At 35.4% G+C, this 14,290-nt stretch overlaps 1 protein-coding gene across 2 annotated transcripts in view; it reads right to left on the bottom strand.

Moving 5' to 3' along the window:
• The window catches only part of clspn (claspin), a 35,685-nt gene extending 22,005 nt beyond the window's left edge, over positions 1–13,680 (bottom strand). The window contains exons 1-7 of one of the 2 annotated variants that reach the window (XM_079828909.1): positions 13,557–13,680; positions 12,697–12,796; positions 8,344–8,681; positions 5,785–5,937; positions 5,648–5,704; positions 5,497–5,569; positions 3,129–3,231 (exon numbers count right to left, since the gene is read on the bottom strand). In XM_079828909.1, the coding sequence (XP_079685035.1) occupies positions 3,129–3,231; positions 5,497–5,569; positions 5,648–5,704; positions 5,785–5,937; positions 8,344–8,681; positions 12,697–12,757 (785 nt within the window). In that variant the 5' untranslated portion in view covers positions 12,758–12,796; positions 13,557–13,680. Of the gene's footprint in view, positions 1–3,128; positions 3,232–5,496; positions 5,570–5,647; positions 5,705–5,784; positions 5,938–8,343; positions 8,682–12,696; positions 12,797–13,402 lie in introns of both variants that reach the window. The other variant, XM_079828908.1, reaches the window with a different exon arrangement.
• Positions 13,681–14,290: the final 610 nt, after the last annotated feature.

Here is a 14,290-nt window from a genome sequence, read left to right as displayed (position 1 = left end):
GACTGATCACTGAACACAGTTCAAGTGAAAGAATAAACATGAATGAACATCTGAAGGTATGCTGAGGATACATCACTACTTACTGTCACGTATATATGAGGTGTAATCGCTAAATCAGTGTTTCAACGGCGGAAAGACGTCAATATAACTGCTGTAAACTAAACAAATGTCATGTAACGTTAGCATCACATTTACCTCAGGCAGTCATTCAGTGTCCACAGAATTATATTCACTAGAGAAATCAACTCTTTTACTAAATATATGCACTATATTAGCCGTTATATTCATTATATTAGCCGTTATATTCATTATATTAGCCGTTATATTCATTATATTACCGTTATATTAGCCGTTATATTCATTATATTAGCCGTTATATTCATTATATTACCGTTATATTCATTATATTACCGTTATATTCATTATATTACCGTTATATTAGCCGTTATATTCATTATATTAGCCGTTATATTCATTATATTACCGTTATATTCATTATATTACCGTTATATTAGCCGTTATATTCATTATATTAGCCGTTATATTCATTATATTACCGTTATATTCATTATATTAGCCGTTATATTCATTATATTAGCCGTTATATTCATTATATTACCGTTATATTAGCCGTTATATTCATTATATTAGCCGTTATATTCATTATATTACCGTTATATTCATTATATTAGCCGTTATATTCATTATATTAGCCGTTATATTCATTATATTACCGTTATATTCATTATATTACCGTTATATTCATTATATTACCGTTATATTCATTATATTACCGTTATATTAGCCGTTATATTCATTATATTAGCCGTTATATTCATTATATTACCGTTATATTCATTATATTACCGTTATATTAGCCGTTATATTCATTATATTAGCCGTTATATTCATTATATTAGCCGTTATATTCATTATATTACCGTTATATTCATTATATTACCGTTATATTCATTATATTACCGTTATATTCATTATATTAGCCGTTATATTAGCAGTTATATTCATTATATTAGCAGTTATATTCATTATATTACCGTTATATTCATTATATTACCGTTATATTCATTATATTACCGTTATATTCATTATATTAGCCGTTATATTCATTATATTAGCCGTTATATTCATTATATTACCGTTATATTCATTATATTAGCCGTTATATTCATTATATTACCGTTATATTCATTATATTAGCCGTTATATTCATTATATTACCGTTATATTCATTATATTACCGTTATATTCATTATATTACCGTTATATTCATTATATTAGCCGTTATATTCATTATATTAGCCGTTATATTCATTATATTAGCCGTTATATTCATTATATTAGCCGTTATATTCATTATATTACCGTTATATTAGCCGTTATATTCATTATATTAGCCGTTATATTCATTATATTAGCCGTTATATTCATTATATTAGCCGTTATATTCATTATATTAGCCGTTATATTCATTATATTACCGTTATATTCATTATATTACCGTTATATTCATTATATTAGCCGTTATATTCATTATATTAGCCGTTATATTCATTATATTAGCCGTTATATTAGCCGTTATATTCATTATATTAGCCGTTATATTCATTATATTAGCCGTTATATTCATTATATTACCGTTATATTCATTATATTAGCCGTTATATTCATTATATTAGCCGTTATATTCATTATATTAGCCGTTATATTCATTATATTAGCCGTTATATTCATTATATTAGCCGTTATATTCATTATATTACCGTTATATTAGCCGTTATATTCATTATATTAGCCGTTATATTCATTATATTAGCCGTTATATTCATTATATTAGCCGTTATATCCGTTATATTCATTATATTAGCCGTTATATTCTTTATATTAGCCTATATATTCATTATATTAGCCGTTATATTCATTATATTACCGTTATATTAGCTGTTATATTCATTATATTAGCCGTTATATTCATTATATTAGCCGTTATATTCATTATATTAGCCGTTATATCCGTTATATTCATTATATTAGCCGTTATATTCTTTATATTAGCCTATATATTCATTATATTAGCCGTTATATTCTTTATATTCGACTGAAACTGTTAGTGATGTCTTGATTATTTCATGTGTGTTTAAATAAACCTGTCATGAAAATGACAGACACTGTGTATAAATTATTATATTTCAACAACGAATTGGAGAAAGTATTTTATAATTAGATTTAGAATTTATTGCAAAAACTGCCTTATGTGAAGTTTACATATTTGCGAACTACCGGTGTGTTATTTGAGTGTTGATTATTATATCTAAAAATAAATAGCAACTGAATTTAGGCTAATAGTTTGGGCTCTGTTGTGAACCTTTAATATTATGGTAATGTTCAAGTAAGGGCTCCCTATATTTTACAGCAATAACTTCAATCAACTTTGTTATAATTTAATTAATTTAAGGACAGACTTTTTTTTTTTTCTTCAGTAAACCACTACTTAATAAACATAAATAAAAAGCAATTTTGTAAAATTGCTGTACCTAACCGTGACTTCAAAACCGAGGCACGTAGCGAACCGTCAGATTTGTGTACCGTTACTCCACTAATAGATATACATCATAAAGGCTAGATGTGTTACGGCGGAGTCTCTAACGTCATCACCGGCGGCCATCTTGTCACAGGCCAGCTTTCTGGCAGGCTCCTGATGTAAGGCGAGTGATCTGAACACAAATACTCTCATCTCTCTGAATTCTTGACGGATTTACAAATGGTTTGGTTTCTTACAAACGTTATTAACGTGGCTATAATTCTGGATGCTTGAACAAATTATGAATAAGAGTCATAACTACATCTCTGACGTTTATAACAAACCAAACAGTTTGAAAATCGAGCAAGTTATGGTTATTTAAAAAAGTACACGCACCATTAAAACCCAATGAGTGAGCGAGCTGACTGTGACAAGATGGCCGCCAGGTGTGGACGTCGACCTCCATTGGCCATCAGCGGACGAGACATCTAGCCTTTATTATGTAGATCTATGATTGGTACCGTATGAACGCACACGTGAGATGATTGAGTTAATTAGTGACAGAACTGATAAGATTTTGATGTCATACTTGAGCAAAGCCATGGCAGGACCCTCTGGGCGAGGTCTTCTCTTGAAGAAGTGGTCGATACCTTTGGGCTCGGGCATGTGATAGGGCAGATTGAGCATGGACTCTGCAAATGTGCAAGAGAAAGCAATGTCAGAAATTAACTTTATTATTAGAAATAGTCCACAGTGCTCCCTTTTTCAAGCAGGTTGGTTAAGTTGACGGAAGTTAGCCTATTTTCAGACTCTGTGTAATAGAGACAAAGCGCATTTAGGCCACGCCCACACCGGGGGGGGGGCAATCCAGCGCTCTCCACTGACTTTGCATTGCGTGAAGCGCCTCCTTATCATTTCGGACTTATAACAAAAAACAGAACAATGTCTAAAAGCTGATATGTGACAAGGTGTACAGCAAACAAGCTAAAAAACACGTTTTTATAAGCTGTCGACCCAAAAAAAGTGGATAAAGGAAGTAAAACGTGACGCTTCAGCAGAAGAATGGGTACATTTTGGGATCCTGACACTACGTCTGTGTGCAGTAAACATTTTGTCACTTAAGTTAAATATCCAAATGTCAGTTTTATATATTTCCTGTCGCTGATTACATTCCCCTCCAGTGTGTGTAGTTCTCAGTGTAATATAATGTGTTGCGCTCTGTCTCAATGGCCTGTATCCACTTTTGTGTCCTTATAAGCTCGTTTTATGGGTCAAGAGTAATGTTGTCACGATACTGGAATTTCTAACTTCGATACGATACCTAAAAAAGTATTGATATTCGATACCATGGGGAAAAAACGCTGTCACATATTTCATATAATTTATTAATTTCATATAACTTAAATAATTTAATATTATTATTTAAGTCTATTGAAAGTCTAAGTTTAAGCTTTTTCTCATATATAAACGTTGATCAATTACAATTATCTCACAAATATTTGCTAACTTTGTTGCAATAGCTTGCACACAGCACAAGGAAGCTTGATTTCAAATTGAATTTAAAAAGACGAGTCAGTAGGCTAATAAAATAAGAACAAATAAACAAGTTACAAACAATAGCACAAATAAATTAGACTGTAGGTAAGAAACTGAATTTAAAAACTACACAACGTAATCAAATTTAAAATAACATTGGATAATCTTCATTGTAAAAAATGTAATACAGATGAATCCATTAGAGTTACACAAGTTAATCAGTCAAGAGAAGTAAGTGATCGTTTGTCTTTTTATAGTGTGAATAACAAATAACTGCTGTCCCTTTAAGACCAGACGCACGCATGGATCCCAAATACTGTTCCTGCTACACAATCTTCCTGAACTGTTTACGACTGTGTTAACGTTAATACTCACCAAGATGGGAGACATTTTTTGAGTGTATTTGACCATTAATAAGCTGGAAAAAGGAGCTAATTTTTGCATTTCTATGTCAGACTAAACATCATTATTCAAAATACAATACATATGTGCTTTCTGCAACTAGCGCTAATTATTTGGGCCAGCGATAAACTCTTTATACTCGGGTAAAGAAATAACTTTTTTAAAATAATTTTCCCAGACAACAACAAGATTTTCCAGGACATTTTCTCAAATTTTCCATGCGTTTTCCAGGACCGGAAAATTTGTCATAAATTTTCCAGGTTTTTGCAGGACGAGTGTGAACCCTGCTGGAGAAAGGAGCTAATTTTTGCATTTCTATATCAGAGGCGGCTTTATTACGATATGTGCGCGCCTCAGATGCGAGCGCGAAATCTGCGGGAATGAGTAGATGTGCAATCTCGCGCGAAATTCAGACCGGTCACACCAACACTGTCATAAGGAAAAATCCAGCAGAACGCGTCGACATATCGAAATTTTGGACAACACTAGTCAACAGTTTATAAAAACTTCTGTTTTTTCCATCTACAGTGCTGATGCCCAACCTAAAACTGCTGGCAATGCTGGTGAATGAATCGCCAGTGCTCAGATACCCACAATTATATATACAAATATTATTGTATCAAAAACACTACAATATCACAGCTATAATTATAGCACACCAACCGTGTGTGTGTGTGCGCGCGTATCCTAGACATTCTGCCAGTCTCTGTTCAGGATTGGTAATCTTCTTTTTAATATGTGGCTCCAGCATCGCTAGCAAAGCATAAAACGGAGCCACTGACATTCAACTTTGAATCGGTCTGGATAATCCGCAGCTCCTCGATAAGGAGGTGGAAGACGGCATTTTGTGCTGTTTTGCGTTTTTTTCATAACGCATTCATAAATACGCATCGGACTCAGTGTGCAAGGTCTCTGCGCGTGACGAATTTTCCGGATCACGAATACGAAAAAACGCATGCGAAAATTTTGTCCTTAAAGCGCCTTCAGTTAGCGCTGAGCAGATGTGGCGGCTCACTGACCTCGCACCAGTCTCTGACTCTCACTGTGAAGCTGCTTGAGTGCCTCCTTGCCGGCTTTCATCGCTTTCCTCTCCTGAAATCACAATTCGTTCAGTAAAAACACCAGCTGGAGATTTAGTTGCACTACAATAACCGAGACGGCCACGCCCACCTTCCGCTGCGGCTTGAGCTCCTGCTCCTCGTCTCCACTGAACTCAGACAGATGAGCCTAGGCATGATAAAAGAGCAGCCATTAGTAACACATTCAGATTTGCGGAGACAGATTTGCGTAGATTTTTCTGAGCTCACTTTATGTTTGGCCTTCTTTTTCACAGCCGATCGGATGGCATCTAGAGACTCTTCCTCTTCATGTTCAGAGTCTTCCCCTAACTGGGCATCAAATAGATCAGAGTCTCCAAGTAGACAGCCGCTGTCATTAAGTGCTTTGATTGGAAGGGCTTCCTTAAAATGGAGGGAAATAAATGGGAAGTGAATAAAACAGGCAACTATTGTGAAACGGTCGTGAAATTATCTAAACCAGGGGTTTTCAAACTGGGGTCCTGAAGAAAATTTCAGAGAATAAAAAGACAAAGCAAAAATGGATAAAGTCTACTAAACATTCTGTTTCATTTCTAAACGTTTCTCTCCTATCTTGCCATATACATTCCAGGATTGTATATCAGGGTTCCCACTCTTTTTCAGCAACCATTTTCCAGTACTTTTCCAGGACATTTTCAATTTTACTACGGCGGGAATAAAAGACAAGGATCATGTCAAATATTGCTTTTTAAAAGCCGTCCAGTTTATTGCCATCACTTAACAATCCAGCATTTTCTCTTAATCATACATTATGACTAGAAAGAATAGAAAGAAAAGGTAATTTGTGACTCTTTATCTCGCTATTCTGACTTTCTCGCAATTGCGAGTTTACATATTTGTGATATAAACGCGAAAATTGTCGCAATTCTTTTTTCCTCAGAATTGGACTTTATAACTTGCATTGCAGTTTAGATCTCACAATTCTGAGAAAAGAAGTCAGAAGTGCAAGATATAAACTCGCAACTGCGCAAAAAAGTCAATTGTGAAGAAAAGGTCAGAATTGCGAGTTTATATCACACAATTCTGACTATATAACACACAAATGTGACTTTATATCAACATTATGTGATTAGGGAGCAGCTTACGAGTTAACATTCACTGCATACATTTGAGCAGTTATAGCATTAGCATTAGCTAACGGCTGAGAGCGGCAACACAAGACTAAACATTATTATTCAAAAATACAACTCATACGCATCAAACTCAGCATTCCTGAACATGTGCTTTCTGCAGCTAGCGCTAATTATTTGGGCCAGCGATAAACTCTTTATACTCGGGTAAAGAAATAACTTTTTTTAAAAGAATTTTCCCAGACAACATCAAGATTTTTTAGATTGAAGGACATTTTACATTCTCTAATTTTCCATGACTGGAAAATTTGTCATCAATTTTCCAGGTTTTCCAGGACGAGTGGGAACCCTGTATATGTTTGCTTTGTATCTTTCTAGTGAGTTTCTTACTATAGTCAAGTCAACTTTATTTATATAGCGCTTTTAACATTGCAGATTGTTTCAAAGCAGCTTTACAGTGTTAAACAGGAAAATAATGCAGCATAATTTTATTCAGCCGTTCTGGAGAAAACACTGATGTCATCAGCTCAATTCAATTATCATACAGTGACAGTGTGGGCTTTAGATCAATAATTAGATCAGTAATTTAGTTTATATGGTTAATTTAGTTTATTAATTAGATTTATTTCGATGTTTAGTTGAAAAATGTAGTCCCCTTTATCTTACTCACTGGGCAGTTTTCTTAACGCAGTACGCAAACTGCTTACATACATTTATTGGTTTCAGGGTTTTTCCTGCATTGAAAATTTTTTGACGGCCGCCAAAGCCTTATTTGATGAGTTATTGTGATTTATGAGTGTAGAATAGATGACTGAAAGCCTTATTTGATGAGTTATTGTGATTTATGAGTGTAGAATAGATAAATATATATAAATATAATTTAGTGTAGACTGGAGTTAGAGACCAGAACAAAGTTGTTAGCAAGCTGATAATTTTACTTAATTGTATATGGTAGAAAATTAGGCTATTTGTTTAATATTGATATACCAAAACAATTATCAGTAAATATTGTAAAAAATGAGGATCAAAAGGAACAAACATCAAGGTAGAGATCATACATAATATCAGATTGAAAAATTACTAACGGTTTCTTTGCATTTATTTTAAATTTATTGTCAGTATTGCGCATTTTTGACCCAGGAAAAACCCTGGGTTTATACATCCAACATTAAGTATAACTAATTTAATTTTAAAAACAATATGTTGCATTTATAATGTCACACTTACTATTTATCTAAGTTGAAATGTTTTTTCATACATAAAAATTAGGGCTGTCAAAAGATTAATCGCGATTAATTGCATCCAAAATAAAAGTTTGTGTTTACATAATATGTGTATTATTATAATTATATACAAATACACACACAAGCATGTATATATTTAAGAAATATATATATATATAAAACATTTATATTTATATACATTATAGATTATATAAATGTATATACATGCAAATATTCCTTAAATATATACATGAATGTGAGTATTTATATATAAATAATAATTAACAGAGTACACACACACACATATATTATGTAAACACAAACTTTTATTTTGGATGCGATTAATCACGATTAATCTTTTGACAGCCCTAATAAAAATAATAAAAATATATAGATGGACTTTAGGAAGGGGGTCCCTCATATTTGGGGGTCCTTGGCATCATAAAGTTTGAAAACCCCCTGATCTAAACACCCACCTCTGTTTTCTCTTTCAGTCGCTTTACAAGGGCAACGTTGCGTTTCTCTTTGTCTTTGCGTCTTTGTGACTTCTCCCGCTTTTTCTTTGCCTCTTTTGGTTTGGTTTGAACTTCCGCGTGCTCAGGCTCACTCTCGCCACTGTCCATCGGGATTCGGGATACTCGCTTCCCTCGCTTCTTGCTCTCCGTCTCGTCGGCCTTCTTCTCCTCATCGCTGGACTCGGACAGAACCAGAGCATTCGCCATCCCAGCCTCTTCCGGCTCGCCATCGCTCTCACTGTCCTGAAGAGCCTTCCGACAGCGGCCCTTCCGACTAACAGCGATGTCTTCATCTGAATCTGGACACACAATGGTGGAATAAAGAGGTTATGCACAGTATGAGGGGAGCTCCAGATTAACTGGTTTCACTAGGAGCACAGTTGCCCCCAACGGAAAATCTTAGGGGCACAACCAGAAAATTTAGGGGCGCACACCGTAAATCAACTTGCTAACCAAATCTACAAATTTCCACTGTATTACTAATAACAGGGTTCCTACACAATTTTCATTTCAAAATTCCATACTTTTCCAGACTTCCTACTGATTTTTCCCACCATATTTAACTTAAAATGTTTTCAATTACAAAATGTTAAAATGTTTCTGTTACACTCTGAGTCAAAACCTCTATGTAGGCTATCTAATATTTAGAAATCCTATATTAAAATATTGCCTTTTGTGACCTTAACCATCAAAATGCTAAATCAGTCAATTTTTTTAAAGGGTTATTAATTGTCATTAGTTTAAATGTCATTCTAAACTAATAAGACTTTTGTTAATCTTGGACACATGAAGATATTTAAAGGATTAGTTCACCTCAAAATGAAAATGTCCTAATCATTTACTCACCCCAATGCCATCCAAAATGGCAACCAACTCAAAAACTTAATTTATCTTTCACTGAAGAAAGTAAGGCATGGATATCTTGGATGGCATTGAGGTGAGTAAATAATTAGGACATTAGAAGTCCTTTAATAAAGGGACTGAAATCTCTCAGATTTAAAATATTAAAAATGTTAATATAATAAAGTCTTATGGTTTTGAAAGACATGGGGGTGAATAAATGACACATTTTCATTTTGTGTGTATTATTCCTTTAACATCTCCACCATCGACTCGGTTTTATCCTCAAACCCAACTTGCTTTCTCAAACTACAAAGTGCCCTGTTGAACTGAGAAGAGGTCTGACCTTTACTGCCATGGCTAGGCTACAAGTTTTTCATTCATTGAAAAAAACAATTGTGTATTTATTTATTATATACATTTAGAAATTCTTAATTTTATATTTAGAAAATGAAATGGGGACAATAGTCTGGAAACATAAATATTTTTCCATACAGATTTATTTTTTCCATACTTTTCCAGACCTGGAAATTACTCAAATCAAATTCCATACTTTTCCAAAACCCCGTAGGAACCCTGTAATAAATACTTTGATAATTCTTTAAGACTTCCTACTTTTTTCCATTTATTAAGGAGTGGAAATGTCTAATAAGTCAAATAAGTGCTCCTATGCTGGTTATAGTGTTTTTTTTTGTTTGTTTTTGCCATAAAGTGGCCAGCACCTTTAAACTTTTAGTTTTACAAATCATCACACTAAAAATAATATTAAAATTGGATAATATTCAGAGCTTTTGAAGTGCTGGAAAAAGTGTGAAACACTTAAAAAGTGCTTGAATTTCACTCTCAAAAGGTTGTACGAACCCGGAGATGAATAATGTAATAAAAAAAAAAACACGGCTTCCACAATACCATGGGGTGTTACTATTAGTGTTAGACCGATATATCGGCCGATATTTGTGATTTTTACGTGTATCGGCCGATATAAGGCTGCTGCGTTCGCCGATATTTTTTCCCCTGCATTATTTACAGTCAGGCGTCCACAGGGCAGCTCTCACCGTCTTCAAACTCTCTCGCTCTCCCTCGCGCATATTAATCAGAATCAACTGAGAATTGACGATGGTAAAAGGTGGAAAGACTGAAGTTTCACGTGGAGCATTGGGAGATTTTCTCCTGAATTACCGCTGGTGTTGCTCCACAAGAGATTAACGAAAGCGCACCTACACTCTAAACAATGCTGGGTTTAAAATAACCCAAGTTGGGTTGAAAATGGACTAACCCATCAATTGGGTTGTTTTAAGCAAACATTTAACCCAACCGCTGGGTCACAACAACCCAATTGCTGGGTTAGTCCATATTCAACCCAACATGGGTTATTTTTAACCCAGCATTTTTTAGAGTGTAGCCATTAAATGACTAGGTTGTAAATAGTTTTAAATGAAGTATAGTGCAGTCAGTGTGCACTTTATTATGCTGCTCGCTTGTTGATACTGTGTGCAATAGTGTCATTATTTTATTTATGCTTAAATATTTATTTTCAGAATTTTTCACCGCTGAACTTTTTTTCTTCTTGTTCTACCTCACCTGTTTTTACTATTTGTGAAATATTGTTTTTTTTTAGTTCAATAAATGTTCCTTTTTTTAGTTCACCCAAAAATGTAACTCCTGTTATTAATTCCTCACCCTCAAGTCGTTCCAAACCCATAAAATTAAGATATTTCTGATGAAATCTGAGAGCTCTGACCCCTCCATAGACAGCAATTAACACTTTCAAGGTCCAGAAAGGAAGACATTGTTAAAATAGTCCATGTGACTCCAATGGTTCAACCTTAAATGTCATGAAGCCACGGCAATACTTTTTGTGCGCAAAAAAACAAACAAAAATAGCAAACAAAAAACAGCTATAATTCGTCTTGTGTAGATCTAACGGCTGATCTTTGCTCTCATGGATCTATAATATTTGTTCCCTGGCGAATCGTTTAAGCTGAGGGCAAAGAGACGTTTCATTACTTGTTTATTTTTAGGCTATAACTTTACGTTAGCGTTGTAGCCGACAAGCGCTGACTTTGAATGTTTGACTGAATTATTTGCTTTTTTCATGTGTAGCTTCTTATACCTTTTACTTATACTTTTGTATTATTGACCAAACAAACTTGCATTTAACAGAAAGAGACTGTGTTGTGTTTCATGTCATTTAATGTTATCACAGTGATAATCATATGCACACTTGTCTGAACCAGATATTAATATATGATTAATATAAACCAGATTTTCTCCTCATTGTTGTCACTACTAGAGCAAGCTCCTGATTGGTTAACGCGGCGCGAATATACGACAAAGTTCAGATTTTTCAACTTGCGCGAATCACGCGTCAAACGCTAAATGCACGCGAATCGCACCGCAGAATGTCTATTCACGTCTTTTCATTGACTTAACATGTAAATAATTTGAAATGTGAACATACCATTATATCCGGCATTTCTCTTTAAAAAAAAATCCTCATTTTAGATTCTAATTCATGGCCGATGTTTTGTTTTGCTCCATCCTCTGCGCTTCCACATTCGTCAATACGTCAGGGGTTACTTTCGCCGTAAATCTATGCATTCGCCATCTGTCGGAAGCTAGTTATTTTAGTTTATAAAGTTTTAAATATGGATATTTTCCCCTCACACAAACGCATCACTATTTATTAAAGCTGCAGTATGTACGTTTTCCGTCCGCTAGAGGTCGCCGGTTCAATACAAAGGCGTAGTTTGATGCCTCACGTTTGAGCGCAGAATCTCGGGACATGTGGTCTTCACCTCAGAATCGGGATAGGAATCATGTTGTTGATGTGATTATTAACGTTACTGTAGTCTGAAGCAAAGCAGGAGCGAGTGTTGTGGAGCTGAGGAACCGCTGGAGCGATTGTTAATGAGATGAACGCAACACACGCCTCGCGAGCAGCGGGACTTTTATTATGCCACACTTGTTCAGAGGAAAGCGTTTCTGCAGAATAAAACCGGAAACTTACGCAGATATGATGTCATCGACAGGCCACGCCCTCACACGTCCCGGTTCCTCGGGTAAAATAGCATCTCATGATTTAGAAATAGTTGGAAACATTTGGGATATTGTAAGTACTCGACTGAACAAAATATATAACACTGGCCTAGTGGTGTTTGGATATTTTACTGGAGAAATGTTACATATTGCACCTTTAACCATGGGAGACATGTGTGGCACTTTTATGGACTTCAAAAACAGATCCGCCATTCACTGCTATTATAAATAAAATACTAATATAACTCGGATTGTATTCGTCTGAGAGAATAAAGTCATACGCCTAGGATGACTTGAGGGAGAGTAAATCATGGGCTCATTAAAATTTTTGGGTGAACTAACTCTTTGATTAAAAATGACAAGGGCACATGAGTATAAAAACACTATTGATGTGCATGAACATTTATAATAAATACAGTATTATGACCCTCTCACCTTGTTGTTCCTCAGGGACCGTGTTGGTGTCAATCCCAGGCTCCTCCATCGGCGAGCCCATGCCACTGTCCGAGTCGCTCTCAGCTGTTCGTGTTTCAGCCTACAGACATAAATACACGTTAATATCAGTTTCACAGACTATCAGTGCAAAAATAATACAAATAAAGTCCAATTTGATGAATCGCGCGCTTTTGAAAACACAAGAGAACGTAAATACGACATTTGTGACTACATATTGCGAGCAGAAAGCGACCTGCACTGTGTTTATTGACATTTTATTGTGTTGTAAACACTACATCGAATATAATTATAAAGGAATTCGACATTATGGCAATAACGAGCGTAAATAAAGAGCGCACAATTCCCCTCAGGCCTTGCGTTAGACAGAACAGGACGAACAGCTAACGGCTAGCTATACACTAACAACCCGATTAACTCATTAAACATTTCTATATTACTAGTTTTCAACTCTTTTACTAGTTTACCGTTTAGTTATGTGTATTTCTGAGGTGATTGTTTACCCAATGTAACGTTAGTCATTTATATCCATTGCTGAGGTGATTGTTTACCGAGTGTGTCATTTTGTGCATTTCTGAGGCGATTGTTTACCGAATGTACTCATTTATATGCATTTCTGAGGAGGTTGTTTACCGAATGTCTTCATTTATATGCATTTCTGAGGTGATTTGTCGCTGTGGTACGTTACCCGCTCCGAGAGAAGAGAGCTCATCTTCAGGTCGAGTCTCGAGCTTTATTCGGTACAAAACGACATCAATTGCGCGAGGCAGTCACTCCAACGACGTGTAAACGTATAAAACGCAATCTTTATATTCAAAACTTCATAAAGTCAACGGGTAAACCTTATTTTTACAGCGCCAACCCGCGTAAATCCATCTCCCGCCCGATGGAGGTAAGCGAACAGAACTTCAGCCTTCGCGCGCTGGGCTCGAGCGCTTTTCTTTAACCGCCTCCGTCACTCCATTCGAACCTCGCTATTGGGTGAACGGTTGTTGGGCGCGCTTGGGCTGCGCTGATTGGACAGGACTGTCAGCGCTGAAACACTGATTGGTCAACGCTGACTGTAAATGGACAACAACAGAGTTTCCAGCAAAGAAACGCCGGTCGGCGTTTGAGTGGAGCAGGATATTTACATCATAAAACACATCAGCCATTTTAAATATGCTTAAAGGGATAGTTCACCCATGAATGAACATGAGCCCATTATTTACTCTCCCTCAAGTCATCCTAGGTGTGTGTGACATTCTTCTTTCAGACGAACACAATCAGATATATATTAATAAATGTCCTGACTCTTCCAAGCTTAATTAATGACTATGTCGTTTTTTAAGCCCCAAAAATTTTGTGATCTATCCATCATAAAAGTGCATCTATCCGTCATAAAAGTGCATCTATCCATCATAAAAGTGCATCCATCCGTCATAAAAGTGCATCCATCCATCATAAAAGTGCATCTGTCCGTCATAAAAGTGCATCTATCCATCATAAAAGTGCATCTATCCATCACAAAAGTGTATCTATCCATCATAAAAGTGCATCTATCCATCACAAAAGTGCATCTATCCGTCATAAAAGT

This window comes from Gobio gobio, assembly GCF_949357685.1.
Source record: "Gobio gobio genome assembly, chromosome: 11".
Taxonomy (NCBI): Eukaryota; Metazoa; Chordata; class Actinopteri; order Cypriniformes; family Gobionidae; genus Gobio; species Gobio gobio.
This window is presented reverse-complemented; position numbering and strand designations above follow the sequence as displayed.